This window comes from Engystomops pustulosus, chromosome 2, assembly GCF_040894005.1.
Source record: "Engystomops pustulosus chromosome 2, aEngPut4.maternal, whole genome shotgun sequence".
Taxonomy (NCBI): Eukaryota; Metazoa; Chordata; class Amphibia; order Anura; family Leptodactylidae; genus Engystomops; species Engystomops pustulosus.
Window position 1 is genome coordinate 96758270 of NC_092412.1, and position 24541 is coordinate 96782810.

The following is a 24541-nucleotide window of genomic DNA, read 5'->3' on the forward strand; positions in this document are numbered from 1 at the left end:
TCACAGCTCCCCTTTAAAATATTCATGAGCACTGGTGAAATGAAAGATGAGCTGTGATTGGTTGCCATGGGCAACTGGAAATATTCTGACTTTCAGACTGCTTGATAAATCTGCCCCATTGTCTTTGATATCCTCCATATTTCTCTACTCTTCTAATAGGAGCTTGAGTAGCCATTCACCAGCCACTTAAATGTAACTAGGTCTTCCTCTGATATTCTATACAATCATGGGTTAGCATGGAACAAGACAGGCTGGGCAAGGCCTGTCAGACACTTGTTTAGCAAAGTCTACCCTACTCTGTACTCTTGTATATTATGTAGTTGGCATCATTGTATGAATACTTATCCAGTAAGCTGGTTATATATTTCTTTATATTTTATAATGCATCCCTGTCTCATAATGTAGACATTAGTTGAGGGACGTGGATTGTTCTATTACACTTCATTAACCAACACTTGGGCCATCCATGTGAAGCCATGTAGCCAAATAATACCATCAAAAGTATAATCTAGTACAAGAAACTCTGCAACATTATTATATTTCTCAATTTATCAGGACCCTTTCCTACACCACCTGCATTCTAAAATACTTACTCACCCTAAATGCACTTCTCAATCCATCCTCAGTGATTAGTGGAAATATCAGCTCGCTGAGGGATCAGGTTGCATATTGTGCCCAGAAATGGAGTGGAAAAGGAATAATGAACTGCTACTTCTGGAGGGAGTCAGAGTTGGTGCAGCTTCTAGTGAGTGGTGTCCTTGCCCCTAGTGCTTGACTCAGTTTACATTACTCACTACTGCTATATAATGTTATCCTTACTGCTGCTGCTTTTTATGTGCAAGATAGAGGCAGCTAATGGGAAATATCAAAACAGTCTTCACCAATTGATCATTTGTAATGGCTCATGCAAAAAATTGATAAATATTATTCGGAATAAATATTATTTAGATTTATTTATGGAATTAATGTAACACTAAAAGCTATGTTGAAAACCTTCAATGAAGGTTTGCTTGGAAGCCTTTGTGGCAGGTTCACACATCACATCACATATGAAATTCCTGAACAACGTAAAGGAAATTTGACAGACCCCAGTGTAGTTGATGAGGTCTGTCCGGATTCGTTTTTGTCAAAACGTGGGGCATCTATCCTCCATGATGATTTTATTTTACTGATGTGGAATAGACAAACTGATATCCAAATGTAGATTTAAACATGATCTATATAAATAATAGGTGTGTATATGTATACGCGAGAAAGATATTGAAGGCACAGCTCATGGTAAGCCAACGTGTCCTTTGTACATGTCTATAAAAGATTCTAGTGTTCAGCATGTAGATATACACAGTATATTCTTTTATGTTTGGTTGACAGCTGCCCAAGACAGGTTAAGAGGCTTGTTGAGCAGGTTCCTGGCTGATAGGAAACTACAGTAGTGAGCTTTCCACCTCTTCTATACTGTAGTCCTGATGCTTCAGTAGCTTTTCTCGGCACACGCCTACTGTAAGTAAATAATGGAGGGGTTGAAAATACTATTTACATGTTAATTACCATAAGACACAAAGTAGCTGGAGCAAGAAGTGAATTTCAGAAGACAGATGGTTTAGATCGGTGCTGTTTGAGGTACAAAGTTCAGACGAGAAACGGGTGTGTGTTTGTAGTATATGTAGTATAGAAAGCAGTGTAAGAGGGAGAAAAGGCACAAAATGCAGAGGATCCTAGGTCTAGCAGGACACTGGAGAAAGAATGGATCACATAAGGATCACTACTGAAGAAATGGAAAGATATCACTGGCTTTCTGAGATGTGTGTAACCATAGATTATGCTGTACAACGTAAGTACAACACGCTGTGACATACAATGGATAATAGTTTACTGTACAAGCTTAGACTTTTGTATAGCTGAGGCACGTCAAACAGTGCACAGCAACTTAGTACAGTATGTTAGAATTGAGTCTACCAGACTTGGATATCAGGGAGCATGGCTTCAGGACTGTCTGTTGTCTGGAATATATCATAGTACAGTGTGTAGGAATTTGCTGTATACCTAGAGATCAATTTATACAGAACCTGTTGTATGGGCTTACATGAGACTACAATTTTGATACATGAAGTTAGAAGGTGGTATAGCCACTTAAAGCCTCATTATGAAAACATGTTCACATCTTATAGCATGGGGTAAGTTGTAGAGATGCAGCAAGGAGCCTATGTTGCAGATTCTGTTACAGGTACTTTTTGGCTGACAAATTTAGGGAACCCCAATTAAAAGGCCAATAGACTCAATTTAGTCTGTTGGATCTCCTCAACTTCTTTAACCTCCATTATTTTAACACAAATATGAACACAATTACATTGTTTTTGCTGAATTATTTTAGTATAGTTACCTATGATTTGCTCTTTGGTAGCAGAAACTAACATTTTTTGCACTTTTACTTTATCACTGGGCATTGACAAAGGATGTTGTTAAATTTTCATGACAGAATGTACTACGGTATATTGTGATTTAAAAAATATATGTTTCTTCCAAATGACCCATTGATATATGATAGCAGCCCAGATATCCCTATGACTAGCTCATGAATGCCTTTCAATATTAGAAGTGAGATAACAGTAAAGTCAGTCTATTTGATGCAACTACTATCTAGCCAATGTTTTTTTTTTTTTTGCAGTAATCTGAAATAATCTAGCTATATAAAAATCCAGGATTTGTATGCAGCAAAAAATGGCATAACTTCGAAAGTGCCCAAATCAGAAACACAAGCAGAATTTGGGGTCTCACAAATCCAAAATATTTCATAATCTTATACCCAGCAGGTCCCTTTAGTACCAGATTAGATAAATGCCAGGGCTTTGCTAAATACTACTTTGATGTAAACTGCTGCAAGGTGAGTTGAAATGTAATGTTTTTCACTTTTTGACAGTAAAGGAAAGGGCTTACACCAGTACAACTAGAGATGGTTAAAAATATATATATATTTTTTTATTTTTACTATCGCAAACAGTAAATAATAACTACAAATAACAAAGGTGAGAAAGTCCAAAAACACCTAAAGATTCAACAGAAGAATCTTTCTTCTAGTAAATAATAACTGAACTAAACATACCGGGCGTATCCCAAGAACAAGACTCAGGATAGGGACCCTACAAGAATAACATAAAACAATGACTAATAATGGAATAACAGTATATCTTGGAGGATCAATAGTATTACATTCCCTAATTGCTAGTGCAAGTTATATGTAACAGTAAGTATCCCCATAATAACCCAGTAAAGGGATGCACAAGCTGTACTCACAAGAAGGTGTTTATGGACACAATGAGGAGGTGGTCCTGAGTCCAACTTGCCATCCGAAATGCATTTTGGAAGAAACTCCTTTGTCACGGCGTGGAATATATTTATTGCTAGAGGGTACTAGGTATTTTTCCACAGTACCACTTACGGTAGATATTTATCAGTTATGCCCAATTCAGTTTGTTTTTGGTTTTTCTTTTTTCACTAGCTGACTAGACATAGTATGATTTTATAGCTTTGGCATAGATATGCAGGGGGTGTATTATTAACTTTCGACACAGAAAAAAATAAACTATATAATATTTTTCACAGTGAAGTTTTTCTACGCCCAGCTCTTTACTTAGTGTCCCATTTTGTTGTTATTTTATCCTGAGTGCCATTCCTGCACTACTGCCACATCTCTGCTGCCAATTTATGGTGCGTCAGCATTCAAGATCTATTACTACCTGTGTGAGCATCGATCTGTGAAAACCTCTGGACTGTGAAGTTCCTGGAAATTAAGAAAAGGATGTGAAACAGGTTTTTCACAGGAGGAACTCTCAGCATGCTCACCTGTCAAACATAGAGTGATCTTTTATCAATAAAACCTAGTGTAATGCTTGATCTGGGTCTGGGAGTGTACACGATTGCTTTCCTTTCCATAGTTTCTATGTACGTGTGTGTATATCATTTATTGTTCTGCATCTTCAGGTTTGTGTGTGGGTGCTTGTACATTTCCGGCATTCTGAATTACAAGATATAGTCATAAAGGGGTAGGTCACAATCAGTAAACTGAGTAAAGGTGAGGATGGTCTAAGGGCGAGTTCATGTGGACAAAATACATGTGCTGCATAATACACATCAGACTTTTGGTGCAATTTATGACAGAACTCCAAAAAATTCACGATGGTAAGGGCAGCAGCAAGTGGTCGGTCTGTTCAAAACAGACCATGCGTTGTCTGTCTTTCTCCGTGAAATATAATGCTAGGAGCTCCTGCTTCCTTGCAAAAGCATGTTATGAATTAAAACTTCTCTTTAGGATAATAATGAGAAAAATCCATTTTCTGTGCATAGAACATGGGGAACCTCCAGTGCGGTGGATTTGTTGTGAGTATTGACATGAGTCACATTGCCGGAGGACACACGAGACATTCTGTATTGTGTTAGCCATTTGTATGTGCATTGAACTGTTGTCAGAGAAACGCCTGCACCAAATTGCTTTCATCTGCTGACATTGTCTGGATATTTCAGATATCTAAGTAATGTCAATGGGAGGTGGAAGCATAATGGGAGGTCCACATGTCTGTATTTGTATTTTTAATCCTTTTAATGCTTCTAGGTTATCTGTATATTATGATAAATTTAAACTGTCCTTATAGTTACAGAAGTCTTGGCACAGTTTGACACTGTCCTGTTAATGATGACAGTCGCAGTTTGTGTAGGGGCACAACCTTTTACATGTGGAATGGTGACATTCAGTTGTTATGTTATTTCTGAATATTCAATGAGAATAAATGAGGGAACCCCACGAACGCCACGCTTGCTATGTGGAAACTGGTAAGAACCACAAATGTGTTCCATTACTGTAAATTATATTCACCAGGTACAGTGGGGCACATATACTTAGGAAATTGGAAACCGCACGAAAAGTTCTATTTCCATGTATAATGCTCAGTGCCGCGATTCAATAAGATTGTGCACCAGAAATCATGAATTTGTTGCTTCCCCGCACTGGTCCGACAGAGTTCACCATCTTTTTGTGGTGCACCTTTAAAGAGAACCCCTCAGGCAAATTAACATCCGAAACTAAATATATTTTCATAAACTGCTATTAGAAAGCATTATCCCTACCCCTTCATTGTCCCTCTACATGACTATAAACTTAAGCAATCAGGTCCTAAAGCTGTATGCAAATGACCTGTGCGATCTCCAATGAGTCAATATCCGATTCAGTTGTCCAGCTTATTTATGAGTGGGAGGTACAGCCACACCCCCAGTGCTGGACTGACAGCCTGTATAACGATGTGAGGTATAATGGTGTTATGGCTCCTCCATGTGCTTCCTAGTGCTGGCGCCCCCTGCAGCCTGTATGTGTATGAGATACTTCTATACACATGACTGACAGCCTGTATAATGGTGTGACTCTCCTGGTGCTGGCTCCTCTATGTACTTCCCAGTGCTGATGGCCACGCCCACTGCAGCCTGTGTGTGTATATGAGATACTCCTATACACATGACTGACAGCCTGTATAATGGTGTAGTGGCTCCTCCATGTGCTTCCTGGTGCTGGCGTCCCCTGCAGCCTGTGTGTGTATGAGATGGTCCTATACACATGACAGACAGCCTGTATAATTATGTGAGGTATAATGGTGTAATTTACATAATAAAGAAATATGATTTCACTAATGTAAGCAGCTGAGAGGGATCAGGTGTCTTACAAAGTCACATGCATCCAGAGGTGACACTTCCCTTGCACTTCCATAAACTAAACTTAGACAGTTCTGGAATTATGGTGTGGTGTAACATGCACATGGTATAATTCTGCAATCCCCTGTTTGCATGGGGTCTAAGACCTGAGTTTCTTTGCCTTGTGTCACATTTCTCTACAAGAAAGTGAAAAGGTGTGGCTTTTCAGAAAGTGTGTGTAAAACTATAGTTAGCACCTTCTGGCATCCATTACTCCAACTAATAGATTGTACTTTAATAATTGTACAGAAGACCTTTAAGAAAAACTGTTTAACCACTAGCACCATTTATTTGGGACTTGCATCTGGGTATAGGGGTTATCCAGGCAAAATGTTCATTTGGTCATCATTAAAAATGACCTGCTATTACTTATTTTGGATACTGCTCCAATGTCCTAATTCCTTGTCCGCATAACATGGTCCCAACACCTCCATTTCCAGTAATGCCTTATGTATGTCAGGGGCTGGCAGACTTGGTCACTTCATTATCACAGATAGCCCCCTTTTCTGTGTCTGCATCAGTAAATCTACCGGAAGCTATTAACAAGCATCGAGACCCCTGCCCTAAGGACTAACTTTACAAACTATAGGTTGTGTGCGCACAGGCAAATTTTTTTTTTTTTGTAAATTTGGGATTCAGTTTTTATCACAGCCAGGAGTAGATCTAAACAAAATGAAAATTGTAAAGCAATTAATTTTGGGTTTCCATCTACTCTGAATTTCGAATTTTTAAACAGGGCCGTAACTAGGAGTAGCAGAGTCCATAGCAGACTTCTGAATGGGGCTCCCTTAAGAAAAATACATATTTTGTATATTCACACATGAGTAACAATCACACACATTTATGTACACACAATTTATTTATACAGACATACAACATATACATATATATATATATATATATATATATATATATATATATATATATGTGTGTATATATATATATATGTATATGTGTATATATATATATATATATATATATATATATATATATATATATATATATATATATATATATGGTACCATATACACACATGCAGCATATACACACATATAGAGCATATAAGCATCACCATTTATAGACATACATTATATACATCCCCCCCCCTACACACACACACACACACACACACCTGACTCTGCTATATCAGCTGCTATGGCGGCTACCCCTGTACTTGTTAAAGTGTACTCTTAACAGATTGCTAGAATGTAAAACCATAAGTAAACATGAGATGTAAGAAGAACATCGGCTTCTGTACTTTTCTAGTAATGGTATAAATTCCCGTAATAACAGTTTTATCATAAATCCCCCAAGATTTAAACTGGATTAACTTGAAGGGTAGATTATTGAGTTTTACTGAAATTTACTGTGATGTAGAAAGGTCACTACAAACTGGTCTCTAATAGTAAATTAGGAGAAAATGACCTGAAGAATAAATAGTGTGATATTAATAGTCCCTTTTAGTCCTGCCTACACACCCACAAGCCAGTATCTAGAGATTATAATATTGGATGTAATGCTCTGTGTTTATCTACTTGGAGCCTTTTCAGCAGCAACATGCAAATGTCCTAATGTTTTCTGTGAGATATTCCATTAGATACAAGCCTAAAAATATAACCGTATTCAGTATATCCTTTTCCACTACTGGCTACAGAGTAAAACAGAACTGTTGTATATCAATGTATGAATGTGATCTATGGTAGATGAATACCCATTGTAATAATAAAGTGTTAGGCATATTCTACAGCTTCATTTGCTCTTATTACAATTCCAGTGCTACCGTGGACTTTATGGTGGCTAATCCAATGCGGTGTGTAATATGTAGCAACAGAGTAAATGAGATTCAGATGTGTCCACTGTGGCCATGGTTTGGCTTTGTGGTGACATGAAGAATGAATATGATGTCAGCACTTCCAGTCTGTTTGATACCGCCATAAAATGATTAATGACTTATAGGGGCTCATTTTCTAAGTGTCCGCTGACCGCACTTTCAACGTGTATTCCAACGATTTCCGATTTGCACCACATTTAAAAGGGGTTTGTGTCGCACGCGATCAGATTTTGGTGCATTGGCTCCGGCTTTCATGCGACACAAATCATGCGGACGATCCGACTGATGCGGACTAAGGGCAGGTTTTAACTTTTAAATTGTGTCGCAAGACATGCACTTATATACACTGGGAAGATGATGGTGAACTCCGGCAGACCTGAGCGGGAATGACACATGCAGGATATCGGGACAATCTAAATAGTTCGTTTTCTGGGGATACGAACTATGTATTTTTGAATATAAAAACAATGTGGTCACAAATTAGTATAGTGCTATGGAACCTTGTCATTACATGTACTGGCATCAGTCAGTCATTGGACCATGGGGCTCTCTTGACAACGAATAAATCTTCCCAAATATGGTGCTGGGGGAGCCAGAACTCCCTTACCATATTGCCATCAATATTGACCCAGGTATGTATGGGGTCACCATCCGTAACCTGAATATATGACTACTGCGGTTTTGCGGTATATCCCTTACTGCAGGCCACTGTTACATCCATTTGCAGGAAAGGGCTAAAGAATTCCCACATATCTGTCTGTGAGCTAATGAGTGAGTGTTTCTTCCTCACTGTTTGGTTACATGTAAAATACTTCACCGACAGCAAGAGATTATCATGCGGATACATTTTCAGAGCCTGGGGTAAGGAGTTACCTCCTAAAGTGGTTGGCCACTTTCAGTAAATAATTGAAATTTGAAAATTGAACTTTTCCTTACACAAGCAATATCAATTATTTGCAGAAAGTGGACAACTCCTTTAAGGACAGTAAAGAATAGGAACTACACAAGAGAAATGATATGCTTCTATGACACCTAATCTAGGCTAGATCCAGAAACATTAGCCATGCTCTATCTTAACAGGTTTATCTGTAATGAGATAATCCCTGTAGTAAATGTTATAAGTATACTAATACTTTACCTAAAAGTTGTGTGTAAATCCAGGTTTTCTGCTTATGCACTGGAGCCTCTTTTGGATACCTTGTACAGTGCCTACAGTATGTGCATATAATTTATCTGTTACTGTATACATAGTGTACATCAAACCGTAGGGTATGTTCAGATCAACTGATCTTTCTGCTATGTATATTTTATTGAGAATCTGTATTTAAGATTACGTGTACATGTATCAAATCTGTGAAATATCATTTTCACTGATTTTGTCTATTGTATCAGACAAACATACCAGGGAATATTCATAAATAGTGTAAGATGGTACATGGTATAAAGTGTACTTTACATTTTGTGCTCAATTTTCACTTACATTATGGCACATTACTCTAAGCCAAAATGTCTCCCTCATGTATGAAATGGATTTCAAGCACCATGTGCATATGGAAATGTTCTATTGCTCAGATTGTAAAGTTTCATTCTGCATAATCTGTTGTTTGTAGGACAGCCCAATATCATGTGATGTTCTTTCAATTTGGAGAGAAGTTTCTAACTTGTGACATTCAGCAGATATCAGTATATGGGAAATGTGCAGTCACCTTTCAATGACTTCTCAACACAATTGCTAAAAATATTAATTTGTGGTCTAGAATGAAGATGTTATACAGGTCATTCGGGATGGTCTGTATGGGATGCAGGTAAGAGTAATGTTATAGCTCACTCTAGTCTATAGAAGTGGCAGATATTAGCAGACATGATGCCATGCTCTATATGAGCACACTTTACTATACAATATTGCTTCACTTTTAGGTGTTTTTTATTAATGTGTGAACTCTTCCACTAACATTTAATGTTAATAACTGTGGAATAGACTTAAAGTTGGCCACGTTGCTGTTATGTTTTTTGTAATGTGTGTGTTACTATGGGAGGCAGAGTTTTAGGTAATCTACAAAGATACATCTATTAAATGTTCAGCACCACTTTCTTGATATGTAAAGTGAAGCCTTCGGTCTTTTACTTCATCAGCCAGACCTTCCGGTCCATAAAATGGCCGCAGATGGAGGGTCATGTGATCTCTATCTGTCCATGAACAATCGTCAGTTAGAGATCACATGACCCTCTATCTGTGGCCATTTTACAGACTGGAATATCTGGCTGATGAGGTAAAAAACAGGAGGCTTCACTTTACATATCATAAAAGCGCAGAAATATTAATACATGTATTTTGGTAAATTGCCTAATATCTTGCCCCCCACGCTTCACCTCATGTTTTTGTAGTGTATAAGTGGTCACCCCTTCCTCCTCTCCTGCGAGGCATAATGGATCTCTGGGCTCATTATTGTTTCAGAACCAGGGGCTATAGGAGGATCCTCCGATTGGTGGTTCAAATCATGATAATACAAGTTCCACAGCTCTGCCATAAAAAAAAAAAATTGTTACCATGTTGTTGGACTATGTGCAATTCTGTAAGAATCATTAAATTCAAGTAAATTGACGGGAACCTGTCAGTTTTATGCTCACGTATGAACTTAGCATTTAGCCGTTGGATGTAATCTCCAGCATCATAAGCGTGCTTTTTATGAGAAAATTCATGACCTGAATGCAGAGGAATCTGCATGTTTGTTTACATTCAGATGAGTATTGCAGTGTGCCACAGGCATACCAAAACGAAGCACCAATGTGCACCAATGAAGTGAAAAAGACTAATATGTATAAGCCACACATCCAATTGTATATGTGACCCAAGAAAAAGACCAAAGGTGATGTGTAAAGGGGCCTAAACGTATCACTACAGGCAGTCCCCGGGTTATGTACAAGATAGGGTCCAAAGGTTTGTTCTTAAGTTGAATTTTTTATGCAAGTCGAAACTGTATATTTTATAATTGTAGATCCAGGCAAAAAAAAAAATTTGGGCCCCATTGACAATTAGAGTTTAAACATTTTTTGCTGTAATGGGACCAAGGATTGTCAATAAAGATTCATTACAGACACCTTACAGCTGATTATTGCAATCTGGGACTATAGTAAAGCATTCAGAAAACTTCACCAGAGGTCAGAGGGGGTTGTTTGTAAGTCAGGTGTCCTTAAGTAGGGGACTGCCTGTACTTGTATTAGGAAAAATGTAAAAAAAAATTTTAATTTGATCACAAAGACTAGAAAGTTAAAAACAATTAAAACTCATTTTAATCGGAGCCATCTGTGGACCATGCTCAGAGTATATACCATATCTATCACCCCAAACAGAAAATATATCAGGTGTCCTACTTATACAATAGAACATGGATCGACAGGCAGACAACAGTAAACAGAATAATATCCCCAGCATGCTGGGAGAGGGGGTGGGCTTTCCCAAGTGTTCCGCCACCATTACTTGTTGCTTCCTCAGGGGTAAGCTGATACTCTCTCTTCCCCTGTTTCACGACCCAGCCCCTTCCATTCCTTGATCATGCTTCCATTATGAAACTGGCCAATAGAGAGATAGAGAACACCCCAAACCTGTGGCCAGGCCAGTGGTGCATTTTCATTTGAATAAACATAAATATTCCTCAGCGTTCATTCCACAGGTTTGTCAGTGATTTGGCTTTGTGTGCATTTACTCAATGGGCAAAGCTCATGAAAACCCAACACTTTTAGTCCGTACTTGAAGAAATCGTTAGCATAGAAGTTGACTTTTTCCTCTCTACTATGAATGTTTACTCAGTGCGCTCAGTAAGGCATAAACTGTGTACAACTGTGAGTTTTCAGCTTAGTTAGAAAGTGTATGTGTCTGTAATGCTGACGTGATCATTTTATTAGTAACTAATTCAGAAATTCTTTTTTTTTTTTTTACGCTTTGTTTACATTTTGTGGTTGTGAGTTCCACATACCAAAAAATGTACAGTCGAAAGTCCTTATATTATAGATATTATATGTTATAGCATAGGACATTGAGTGTTAAACATTGAGTTTAATGGTCTATTGGAGTAAGGGGAATGGGGACCTTGAGTGAAAAGTCAATAGAAGTGGGAACACAGGCGGTTGGAGTATACTGCAGTGAGGCACAAGGGACACAGTTGACAAAAAACACAGCCTTTCTCAGCTGTCACTATGTTCTCTAAATGATACCTCTTTTAGTGATATGCCCTTTTCATTCGTACTACTGTATATGGAGCTGTTTAAAGATAAATTTTTTTGCAAAATAAGATGATGTTTTTATCTTATCCCTTAGCTGATGTCATGACCAGGAAAGTACCTGCCCACTTCAGAAGATACTGGAGATGATTTTACTATTAGGGTTGATATATTAGGATGGATCTCAGGCTAGTTAAGCTTGCTTACCGCAAACTATTTTCCGCCAGGTAACTTCTGCTTTAAGCTGTTTGAGCACATCAGTTCAGTCCCGATCTCTAAGCATTCGGGCCAAACATTCTGGCAAGCACACAATGCAAATTTGATACTAGTTAGTTGCATCAAGCTTTCTTGTAGGTTTTAGGCCTAAGCAAAACAATGTAAATTTATTTCCTTGTATCTGCTTGTGTAACATCCCCCACCAGGGCCTAGCCTTTATTCAGTGGTTGCAGACAGCCGGGGCCCGGAATACTGGAGTGGTTGGCTTATGTGACCTTGGGCACGCAATGGTTTCTTCCTGGGCAACCCCTTAGGTGTATAGAGGTCTGATGCAGGGATCACACGGAGACACGTTGTGGAAATCATCTCACGGTTCTTAATTTGAACTGGAACAGCATTCAACGGCTTAACATCAACAGCAGGTTCAGCAGGCTGGAAAGCTGCTATGAGATAGCTGGTCCACAGGAAGGGTTGCTCACAGCTTGGTAATAACTTCAGGCTGGACTTGCAAAGATGGAGCAGAGTCAGGATGGTGGACCAATGCTCTTGCACGTAGCCTCCTGACTTGCCCAAGGTGTCAGGCAGCTGGTCTGAGACACCTCTGCTTCCTGGTTGTGTGTCTGGATGACAGCTCTGCAGGACCTGCTCACTGGACCTGCCTCTCACTCTGCTGACTAAAATCCAAGACCAGACGGACCATGTCCTCCCACCTACAAGGAGTTTTTATACTCCCATAGTGAGGTGGTAGTGCTCTCCAGTCTGCTTCCAGCTTGCTTTAAAATAGTATCATTGGTTAATAACATTTCACATGTTAACTCTTGTTTTTCCAGGCAGGGATTTACAGCTCCAATCACAACGTTTACCAGGGCAGTAACCTCTGAATGAGTTGCGCAGGCACACCAGACAGCTCCTCACAAGGAGAGGGCTCTATTCGCAACAACCACCTAGCCTATGCATTGGCAAGGATGTTGCACTTGTAAAGGACCCTTAGTTTCTACTATATGCGAGTCAAGTTAGACAGCTGGAGGGGGATAGTTTTTGGTTAAAGAATATAATCTTATATTTCAGGTTTTTTCCTATATTTGGAGAATGTATCTAATAATAAAGATAAACCCTAGAACTTAGTCAGCATATGAGGAGGGAGAAAAGTCCTAGTCTCATGTACAAACTCTCACCTCTGTCCAAGGCCCCTTGGTATTAACTATTGAATGGAGATCGAGCAGACTATCTAGCATTAACCATGTTCATTAGTTCAACTCCCTTGTCAGATATAAGTTAGAGGAGACCATGTTCATTCATTCAGTAGAAGCTTTTTCTGACTGTATTTAAATATATATTTGTATAATAAAATCTCTAGAGGCGCCTCAGTATTCTGTATCAAAGTATCTGATGTAAGAGTTCACTAGAGAGGACAGCTGTCTATTTCACTGAGTATTTCCTTAGGGTAGAGGAATGGCTTTACTTGTGAGGTCGATAGTTAGTAAATGAAGGGCCCCTTTAGGGAGGTTTGGGATGGCCACATGCAGGAGACTTTCCATAAAGTTGTAAGGCAATTGTGTTGAAATCACAGATTGAGTCTGATAAATTTGTATTAAGTATGTATCTGTTGCCTAAGGAGGGTTCTGTCTTCTTTAAAAATGTTTTCTAGGCAGAAATGAAGGTGTTGTACCTAGTAAGGTTGTCACGCCAGCCCGGCTGAAAAAAGTACTAGCTTTGCGTGTAATTTGAAGAAAGGTATTGTATCCTGACTGCTTTGCTTCTACTGAAAGGCAGAGTCTGGTGCTCTCTTTGTACTTCTCAGACCAACTTGCAGAGAGAAATAGGTCACTAAGTAGAAGAGAGCCATATAGGAAGCCTGGATAAACATGACATTAAGCCTCATCTCCCTGCTGTGTAATGAGATCTCTGAACTATGGCTGCTTCTGAAGAAAACTACAGGTGTGTTGTTTTACTATCTTTGTAACGCTTTCAGGTTGACCTGCTTGTCTGCATGTATTCTGCATCTCCTGCACCTCTATGTGGGTTCTGTTATGCTAGCCGTACATGAAATGCTGCTATAATGTCATCTGCTGACGCAGACTAGGCTTAACTCTTATCCTTATAATCTTTTAGAAACCAGTTTTTAGCGAAACTTTTTTTTTACTGATGGCCGTCAATATTATAGATATTAAAATTGTCTTTTATTGGGAAACTCTATATACCACAACAAGAGGAAAAATGGATAACAATGCACACCAGAATCAAATATTAAATATAAATCCACAAACAGTACATACTGTATATACGGTATATAGTATAAAACTCAGGTAGTGGTTTAATATACAACTCGTATACCACCAGGGATGCCCCATCCAATAGTAACACCTAGAAAACCGTATAAAGCTAGGGAGTTTTTGTGGGCCCCCACACCTATGCAGCTTTACTATATTAGTCTATATATTTGTTATTTGATTATGGTTTACATAAAGTGCCATTTTATGCATATGCTGTGTGTATTTATTGTCGTGTTATTCATTTGTACTTTGTTGTACTTTGCCACACACTTTTTTTTTTTAGATGTTACTATTTGATTGGGTGTCCCCGCTGGTATGTGAGTCATATCATGAACCACTACCTCGTTTTTATACTACATACATGTGAATTTTAAAGGACCACCAGGATGAAGGATTGTAAACCAAGCACAGTGACATACAGGAGTATGCCCCTCTGGCAGGATCTCCTCTTCTTTTAGCTTCTTATGCCCTTGTTTTTAAGAAAAAAAGACTTCAAAAATACTGCAAATGAGCCTGAATGCTCCAGGTTCCATAGGTGTTAATATAGCCTGGAGCTTTCAGGCTAATTTGCATAATTTTTAAAGCCTTTTTGTGTAAAAATAGCATAAGAAGATAAAAGAAGTGCCGATCCTGCCAGAGGGGTACACCAGTATGTTAGTGTGCTTGGTTTACAATCCTTCATTCTGTTGGTCCTTTAAATATGTCTGTTGTTTGTGGATTTATATTTAATAAAATTTGAAATCATTTTTTAAATACATAGATATTGGATTCTGATGTGCATTGCTATACATTTTTCCCCTGTTGTGGTCGTCTTTGGGGCATTACTTTGCACCCTGACTGTGTGCCCACTATAAGGTGTGTTTTATATTTGGAAACTGTTTTATGTATTAAAGACCCTGTCTACAAGGACTGCAAATATGTCTGGACATTCCATGGACTATTAGTTTTTCTGTGTTTGACCAACTCTAGACACATGGTACAGAAATGTGGATGTCACCTAATGTTTATCGGTAACATTGATGGTACTCTGACCAGTTTATTTTCAGTGCTTTCTGTAGTTGATTTATTGGTGCTGTAGTGTTTCTCGCAGCTTTTCAGAAGCGAGTAAGTCCTGACCTGAAGTTGTGGTATTTTAACACCCGAGCCTTTTCTGATCCAGATTATAATAGATGAAAATTGATATTTTTGCTTCAGCTGACTGTCACATAGGTAGTCTTCTGGTAACCCCTTCTGTTATTAATGGTACATCTCCGGCTAATATTACTAATACAAATTGTAGTAGCCCATATGTAAACCAGCATTACTCTTCTGTGATACCAAGCTACCCTAGAGAATTAATGTAGCTAGAATGTCCCCACAGATTGATTACAATAGTACTGTGTCTGCCACTTACCGTAATTTTAGGCATTAGTAGGGTTTTTGGCATTCGAAACTCTACCTATAGAAACTCTCGACTTGTTACTATATGTAAATCCACAGAATATGGAAATAAATGTCTTGCTGCTGAGCGTCTAAGGGCCACATGTGAATAGAGCTTGAGAAGTGTGCCATTTAGGTCTTGTGACTGTGAAAGATCGCAATAATGGAAGACTCATAGGGGTGAATGATACCTCTGTTCACATGGAGCAAGGTTCCAGGTCAATGTTCTTTTTATTTCTACGAATACCAGCGATTCACAGTACTTGAAATGATACAGACGTCTACTACTTCTCTATAAATAAAATAGAAATTTAAATTAATGTTGTCATGCTAGCTTACATGGGATTTGTGTGTTGTGATGCTTTGGCACCACTAATTGTGTCTGCCCCCAGGGTGGGCTGTGATCTACCAGTTTGAAAGGAAGCTCTCGGATTACTTGAATTGTCAGGTGAATTGAGTTACCGATTTCACCTTTTACCCTGCATATAGTATGACCAGGTTGTTATATCTAGACAAGAGAAGCTTTATTACATTGTCAGATTATCTACAAGCTCCTGTACCATGTGTAAATAGTAACTGGTGATGAGGGACATTATTTTACAGAATTCTGTATATTGCGAATTGTTTTTTCCGGATAAAACGCATGTAAGATTAGTGGTCTGAAACCTGGCACCTTAACAATTGGCTTATATCACAGACTGTCTTACTATCTCTAATTCAATGTTATTAACAACAATACAGCATTTCACAGTTATAATTCCAAACTGCAGCAGCCCCCCTAGTAATGAAATGCCTTGCAGCAGCCTCCCTAGTAATGAAATGCCAAGCAGCCCCCCATTGATGAAATGCCTTGCGGCACCCCTAAAAAAATGCTGCCCCCAAATAATAATATGCCCTGTAGTGTGTAAAAAAAATAAATAAACTTACATACTCGCCTTCCGATGCTCCCCCGCGTCTCCTCTTCCTTCTCTTTCCTCGTAACAGAGCACAGGTGCTTCATAGTGTGGACATGTCTTTGCCCGCTCTGCTATGAGGGAAGAGAAGAAGGAAGAGGAGCTGCGGGGAGCATTGAAAGGTGAGCATGCATTTTTTATTATGCACTCATTATTATTATTTTTATATGCACATTTTTATGCTTAAAAACTCTGCTTATACATGAGTATATACAGTAAATGAAAGTATAGATAAATCCTGTACCCTGATAATCTAAGCACATTGTCAGCACACAGCATCTCATAGGACAGAGGAATCATAAAGTGTCTGTTCGGCTAGTGCCCCCACTGCTGAATCCCCACCAGCAGTAATAGGTGCAAAAACAGCAATAAAACTGACTAAAATTGCGAATTAGGTTAAAAATTATCTTTTTTGTGTGATAAAAGGGATTAAAATATGAAATCTTTCTTTCATGGGAAAACCACTTTAATAGTGAACAGAGCAATAAGCAGACAGCACTGTTCTCTGTGTAGTTGTCTTTCCAACTTACTGCAGTATACCTTCCATTAATTTCTGGATGTTTAGGGAGGTTTTGTTGCCACTAGGTTTTGGAACTCCTGGTACACTCTTTAGGAGAGAACTGACTTTGATGGCTTCTATGGTTGACATTGACATATAAAGCTTGGAAGAGTGAGGCCTTTCAATCCATGTGCAACATCCCCCACCGGGGCCTGGCCTTTTGGGCTTGGGGGCGATTCGATACCCCTGGTACCTGAGTGGCCTAGCACTCAACCAGGTCACCGTCGCTTGGCACAGTTGGAACAGGCCTTGTCCATGCCGGGCAGTTGTCCAACAGGTGGATTGCAAGAAAGAAGAGAGATGCGACGGATGGCAACAATTCTCCCTTTGGCAATCCCTATGTACATGTTTTTAAGGATCCCCTGGTAGATGCTAGAGGTGAGGCCCTTGATGTTATACAGTTTCCAGGGATCACACTGAGACAATGGATGTCAAACATCAACTCATGGTTCTTTTATTCCAAAACACCAACATGACAGAGGTAGCAGGCCAAGATAACAGTCTAACTGGTTGTCACGGGTGCTCCCGCGATCCCTGTCTCGGATCACGGGCAAACCTGTGTCCCTCTGTGTGTCCCCGCTCCAGCCCTGGACTCACCCGTCCTGGCCCCTGCTCCCCAGCGGACTGCCGTGTGCATGCTTTCCCATCTCCTAGTGCGCGCTCCCGCTGGCTGTCGGATATTTAAAGGGCCACTGATTGGTGCGCTGGCTGAACACCTCCACCTTATTAACCAGCACCTCCCTTCCATCCCTGTGGGATCTTTGTGCCTATGCCTTAGAGAAAACTTACCAGCAATATTCCTGCGTTCTCTTGTTCCCATTCCCATCTGCCTGGACCTCACGTTGCTGCCTTGACCTTGCAACTCTGCCACCTGCCCTGACCATGTGCCTGAAAGGCAAGTTCCTTATCCAACCAGAGACCATCTTACAGATTAAATTAACCATTCTAAACATGACATCCTATTGGTCACAATGGAAACATTCCTTCTCAGGCAGGTGTTATGCAGCTGCAATGCCAAATATAGACAGTAGATGGCACACAGAGGTGATCAGGCTCTATGGGACACATGCAATCTTGTAGGAGCAACATTTCATAATGAAACTGCAAAGAGTATTATCATTCACTTATTCTTAGGATAGTAAAGATTTGGACGTTTTCCTTTAAGTAAATTGACTCTGGTTTGGGTTGTAATGATTACAAAAGTTTGAGATCATTGCCCTATGGAAGTGAGCATCATGACTAAACATCAACTAAGTGACCTGCTTACTCATACGTCTTCCCTCAGCGCAGGGAAGATGCCTTCTCTAACAAATATGAGATAGGCAATACACACAATAGAATAGTACTTCCACCCTGTGATGAGTAGCTATTTAGAACCTGCGCAAATATATAGGGTCACATGGTACATCCATGTACCTCTGCTCGTATAGGAAATCATACAGAGTTTTGTTCTTAATTACATAAGAATGCAGCATCATAATAACGGTTCCATCAGATACTGTATGACAGAGAATAACGCTGTAGGGAGCGCCTTATGGCAACACATAAAGTGCCAACAACTCCACAGTACAAATTCCCAGGGACTACTCTACATGTACCTCTGTAGATCCTCCTGCTCATGGCTCTCCCATACAAAACCTTTCATGAACATGAGCAGCTGTTGTACAAAGCCAGACATACTCATCAGATAGCAGGCAGGTGAATGCTATGGTCCTCTCACCTCTTGTTTCATTGTCAGCAAATATTTGTTTTCATTATTTGTATTGTTTGCTTCTTCCCATGAATTGCTTGGAACATATTTGAGCTGTACACATAAAGGCTATATGTATAATAGTGTTATTATTAATCATTACAATGATAGTCATAGCTAATAGAAATCTGGTTCGTTAATGGTTGAATTGACTCGTCTCCATGAATGAATGGAGATTTATATCCCTGTTCAAAATATATAAATAGTCTTAAAGGGGTTGGCCAGGAACAACTCAGCATAGGCCTAAAATAGTTAACTAGCTAAGGGATTGACACCCAGTCAACACAATGATCAACAGGAGCTGAGTAAATACATTCTTTACCATGTTGACACCAGAAACTGCATCTTCCACTCAGGTCTTTGCAGTGATGACGACAGCCACTACCTGGACACTGAGCCAACTGTTGCGGATTTGGAACAGTTGATCGGTGTGGGATAGTCTATTCAGAAGAAGGGCCCTTAATAGTCATTTCTAGCCAAACCTTTTAATACGTATAACAACAAGGTGATTGTTTTGTGTGAGGAAGGATAATGATGGAGCCAATTTTCCTTTCTCATGTTCTGCCTTCTAAAAAACATTACTGTTTACAGAGGCTTTGAGGGTTTGTTTTCTGTTGGACAAATTATACTTTCTAGTGGCAACCTTTAAAACGCTGTTGACGACAGCCACGATAATGCTACCACCATCATATTTGAAAGTGGGGATGGTGCTTTTTTTTACGCCAAACAGATCGTTTGGCATTGTGGCCAAAAAGTTTGATTTTGGTTTCATCTAACCAGAACACCTTCCTCCACATGTTTCGTGTCTCCCAGGTGGCTTGTGGCAAACTTTAAACAAGACTTTTTATGGATATCTTTGAGAAATGGCTTCTTCTTGCCACTCTTCCATAAAGGCCTGATTTGTGTAGTGTACGACTGATTGTTGTCCTATGGACAGTCTCTCCCACTTCAGCTGTAGGTCTCTGCAGTTCATCCAGAGTGATCATGGACCACGTGGTTGCATTTCTTATCAGTCTTCTCCTTGTGTGAGATGAAAATTGAGGGGGCCGGCCAGGTCTTGGTAGATTTGCAGTGGTCTGATACTCCTTCCATTTCAATATGCTTGCTTGCACAGTGCTCCTTGGGATGTTTTAAAGTTGGTGACATTTTGGTAACCAAATCTGGTTTAAAACTTCTTCACAACAGTATCACAAACCTGCTTGGTGTGTTCTTCAGTCTTCATGAGTCTCTCTGCTCTTTAAACAGAACCCTGAGACTATCAAAGAGCATTTGTATGGAAATAGAGACTTGATAACATATAAGTGGATTATATTTATCATCATCAGTCATATAGGACAACATTGGATCATTCAGAGATCCTCACTTCTGGAGTGAGTTTGCTGCACTGAAAGTAAAGGGTCCGAATAAGATTCCATGCACCACTTTTCAGTTTATTTTTCATTCCATTTTACAATTGTGTTCCACTTGTTGTTTTGTCACCCAAAAAATTTTAATTTTAAGCCTGAAATTTGGCAAAAGGTAGAAAAGTTCATGGGGGTTGAATACTTCAGCAAGGCAATGTAGCATGATTGTAAAAAATTCTAATATTTAACTTGCAGCTAGAAGAGATTGTCAAAGGTTTATTGAAGTTGAAATCAACATGTTGCTTCTATTTGTAGTCTACATAGATATATGCAGGACTTGCAGCAATTCCTCCTGCTTGTGATCCAGCAAAGTATATGACCTTATCCAGTCTCTTATGTATTCCCTATTGTGTACTTTTGTGTAAATGTGGATCATTTGTTCCTTTACAAATACCTTTCCATTACCGCTATTGTCTGCTAATCTGTTTCCTTGAGCAGTGTGATGTGTGTTTTCCAGATGATAATACAAACCTATTCCTAATCTTTTAACTGCATTTAAAGCATATTAAAATATATATTTTAATATAGCAATGTACAGAGATCCCACTGCATTTTTTCCAGCAAAGTAAAAGAAACTTTTCCTAGCATTTTCCTAGTGTATTTTATGTTTAACAACTTGCAAAACTTAAAAGCTTCACTGCTCCTTCTGAATATATGTTCAGGTTCACTTTAAGAGAACCTGTCATTTAAATTAACCCACACATAATAAATACTTTGTTAAACATTATGATTAAAAGGCATTGCTCGTATCCCTAAATGGTTCCTTTCCATGGCTGCAATGTTTCAAAAATCAGTTTGTAACTTTCTATGTAACTCACCTGATGTGAGTTTAATGTTAGTAATGGGGTCTTGTATACGCAGTGCTCACTGCACTGCCTCCCTAGTCCTGCATGACAGATCTCACTGCTAGGACAGGCTGCTTTGTAGAACATTAAGAGAATGCCCTGTTACATCATTGGGCACTTCATGTCATGTGACCAAGTTGATGTCATCTATGGCCCTGTTGCATTTGCAATGTCTAACCTATGTACGTATGTGATCACATGAAGTCAAAGCATGTTTCTATGGAGGTATTGGGAGGAATAAAAGTTTATGGAGGAATGCTGTGATTTAATGTGATCAGATACATACATGGAGTAGACACTGCAAATGTAACTGGGTAAAGAACCATAAATGACTTCCCCCTGGTCACATGACTTGCTGAGAAGGGACATGGGGAGTTGTAGATGGGAGGGGCTGTATGAGCAAGATATGCTACCTCTGATGCCAGTTATAAATATATTGGACTAGGCCTTCCATACAATAACAGCACCCAGAACCTTATTACCCTTGACAGTGCCTCAATGATCTTTTAACCAGGTAACACCCAGGCCAACTACCTCCAATGGGAAGAGGCTGCTTACCCCTCTCTGCTTACCCATCTCTGGTTCTTTGCCAAAACACAACTGAAGTTAAAGTTTCCAGGCCACTACATATTAACATGGAGCACACTGCTTCTGGGGCAAACAGCCTATTTATCAGTTTTTTGGGAAAAAGTATTAAGTCAGTGCCAGCATTTTGTCCTGTAGGGAGCGTTTAGGGATGTCAGGCAGCACCTTTAGGGACCTCAATTTTATTTTGATTATTGAACCACCATCCGAAACCTATGTTATCTACCGAATGTCACACAGAACTTACCTGATATGTTTATGTTCATTATAAAAACTAGAAAGATTTCAAAACATCTAATCAAACATTGTGCCAACAAGTTTATATGTTTATTTGTCTTTCACCGTTGCAAATTACACGTTACATCATCATGGCTATTAAAGTAATGACTTAGTAAATACTAATTCCAAGTGGCAAGAGCCCTGTAAGATCATATAATTGTCAAGAGCTTAGTTTTCTCATTACTTATCTAAGCCTTTAAGCCCAATATTATGTAACTCTTATGCCTGGTTTTGCATTCCTTGAATAAATGGCCAAAGGCTTGCTGCATCATGGTTAGAAACATGTAAAATAACCAGGAAGCATTAACATACAAAATCATAGCAGAACTGAATTAAATAGTGTATTTCTAGCTGTTTTAAATTCACAGCATCCTAATTTTACAGAAAACGAGGTCAATGTGGATGATAAAGCCATTGAGTGTGATGGTTGTGGATGGGTCCTCACGATTTGTTATCTGACATGCCCAATAAAGGACTTTTCTCCTTAGCACCACAGGGGCAGTTGTTGTTGTAATACCTGCAAATTTGGTGGTGGCTACCTTGCTGTGATCAAGAGTAGCAGTATTAATACAGAAAGCCTTGAAAGATTACAACTATCATTTCCCTGAGGACCAGTGAGGAGAACTTGGTCATGAGAAAGAAGTACGTGGGGGTTGTTATATGTTTGGTGGTTTTATAGCAGGAGGCCACTTGTAGTGGGAGAAAAGACTTGTTACAGTGGCAATTTGTGGAAGGAGTCATGAGGTCATGGTGAGCTGGTAAGGCTCTGGATGCTTACAGGATTCTGTTTATTACACTCTAATCTCTAATTTACTGTGGAGGAGATTTATCACTACTTTGATGGATCTGATGTAATATTTTTGCACCAAAAAAAGATGTGTGTTTGAAAGTGCACCATTATTATTGCACCGTTATATATATTCAATTTATTTAGTTTCTGCCATGCAGATCCCGTAAACAAGACTGTTGCTAGGGTTGTAAAAGATCCGGTTCACGATTCCCATTTGTACCAAAGTTTCATTAGTGTCCACTCCTGTACTTAACACTTTTAGCTACAGAAAAATCATACAAAATAATGTTCCCCAAACGGGGCCTACCATATAAAATTGCACCCTGTGCTTAATATCTGTGGCCTCTACTAGTTCCCCCTGTAACCCCCCTCCCCCACATCCCCAGAAAGTTGTGTCCTTACATCCCCCACAAAGTAATGTCGCCCATAGGCTCCACAAAATAATTTCGCCCACAGCCCCCAATAAATAGTCTCCCCACAGCCCCAGTTAGTTGTCCTCACAGCCCTCCCAGTAATGTCCTCACAGCCCTCCCAGTAATGTCCTCACAGCCCTCCCAGTAATGTCCTCACAGCCCTCCCAGTAATGTCCTCACAGCCCTCCCAGTAATGTCCTCACAGCCCTCCCAGTAATGTCCTCACAGCCCTCCCAGTAATGTCCTCACAGCCCTCCCAGTAATGTCCTCACAGCCCTCCCAGTAATGTCCTCACAGCCCTCCCAGTAATGTCCTTACAGCCCTCCCAGTAATGTCCTTACAGCCCTCCCAGTAATGTCCTCACAGCCCTCCCAGTAATGTCCTCACAGCCCTCCCAGTAATGTCCTCACAGCCCTCCCAGTAATGTCCTCACAGCCCTCCCAGTAATGTCCTCACAGCCCTCCCAGTAATGTCCTTACAGCCCTCCCAGTAATGTCCTCACAGCCCTCCCAGTAATGTCCTCACAGCCCTCCCAGTAATGTCCTCACAGCCCTCCCAGTAATGTCCTCACAGCCCTCCCAGTAATGTCCTCACAGCCCTCCCAGTAATGTCCTCACAGCCCTCCCAGTAATGTCCTCACAGCCCTCCCAGTAATGTCCTCACAGCCCCCCCCCAGTAATGTCCTCACAGCCCCCCCCCAGTAATGTCCTCACAGGCAGCCCCCCCAGTAATGTCCTCACAGGCAGCCCCCCACCAGTAATGTCCTCACAGGCAGCCCCCCCCAGTAATGTCCTCACAGGCAGCCCCCCCCCCAGTAATGTCCTCACAGGCAGCCCCCCCCCAGTAATGTCCTCACAGGCAGCCCCCCCCCAGTAATGTCCTCACAGGCAGCCCCCCCCCCAGTAATGTCCTCACAGGCAGCCCCCCCCCCAGTAATGTCCTCACAGGCAGCCCCCCCCCCAGTAATGTCCTCACAGGCAGCCCCCCCCCCAGTAATGTCCTCACAGGCAGCCCCCCCCCCCAGTAATGTCCTCACAGGCAGCCCCCCCCCCAGTAATGTCCTCACAGGCAGCCCCCCCCCCAGTAATGTCCTCACAGGCAGCCCCCCCCCCCAGTAATGTCCTCACAGGCAGCCCCCCCCCCCAGTAATGTCCTCACAGGCCCCCCCCCCCAGTAATGTCCTCACAGCCCCCCCCCCAGTAATGTCCTCACAGGCCCCCCCCAGTAATGTCCTCACAGCCCCCACCCCCCAGTAATGTCCTCACAGCCCCCCC

The 24541-nt window shown here is 40.3% G+C and overlaps 1 protein-coding gene across 10 annotated transcripts in view; it reads left to right on the forward strand.

Moving 5' to 3' along the window:
- Positions 1–24541, forward strand: part of MCF2L (MCF.2 cell line derived transforming sequence like) — a 166007-nt gene that overhangs the window by 64842 nt on the left and 76624 nt on the right. Inside the window, exon 1 of one of the 10 annotated variants that reach the window (XM_072135595.1) lies at positions 1667–1831. The exons of 7 other annotated variants lie outside the window; for them this stretch is intronic. In XM_072135595.1, the coding sequence (XP_071991696.1) occupies positions 1744–1831 (88 nt within the window). In that variant the 5' untranslated portion in view covers positions 1667–1743. Of the gene's footprint in view, positions 1–1666; positions 1832–9210; positions 9370–13796; positions 13937–24541 lie in introns of those variants that run through there. 2 more of the 10 variants (XM_072135600.1, XM_072135597.1) reach the window with 2 other exon arrangements.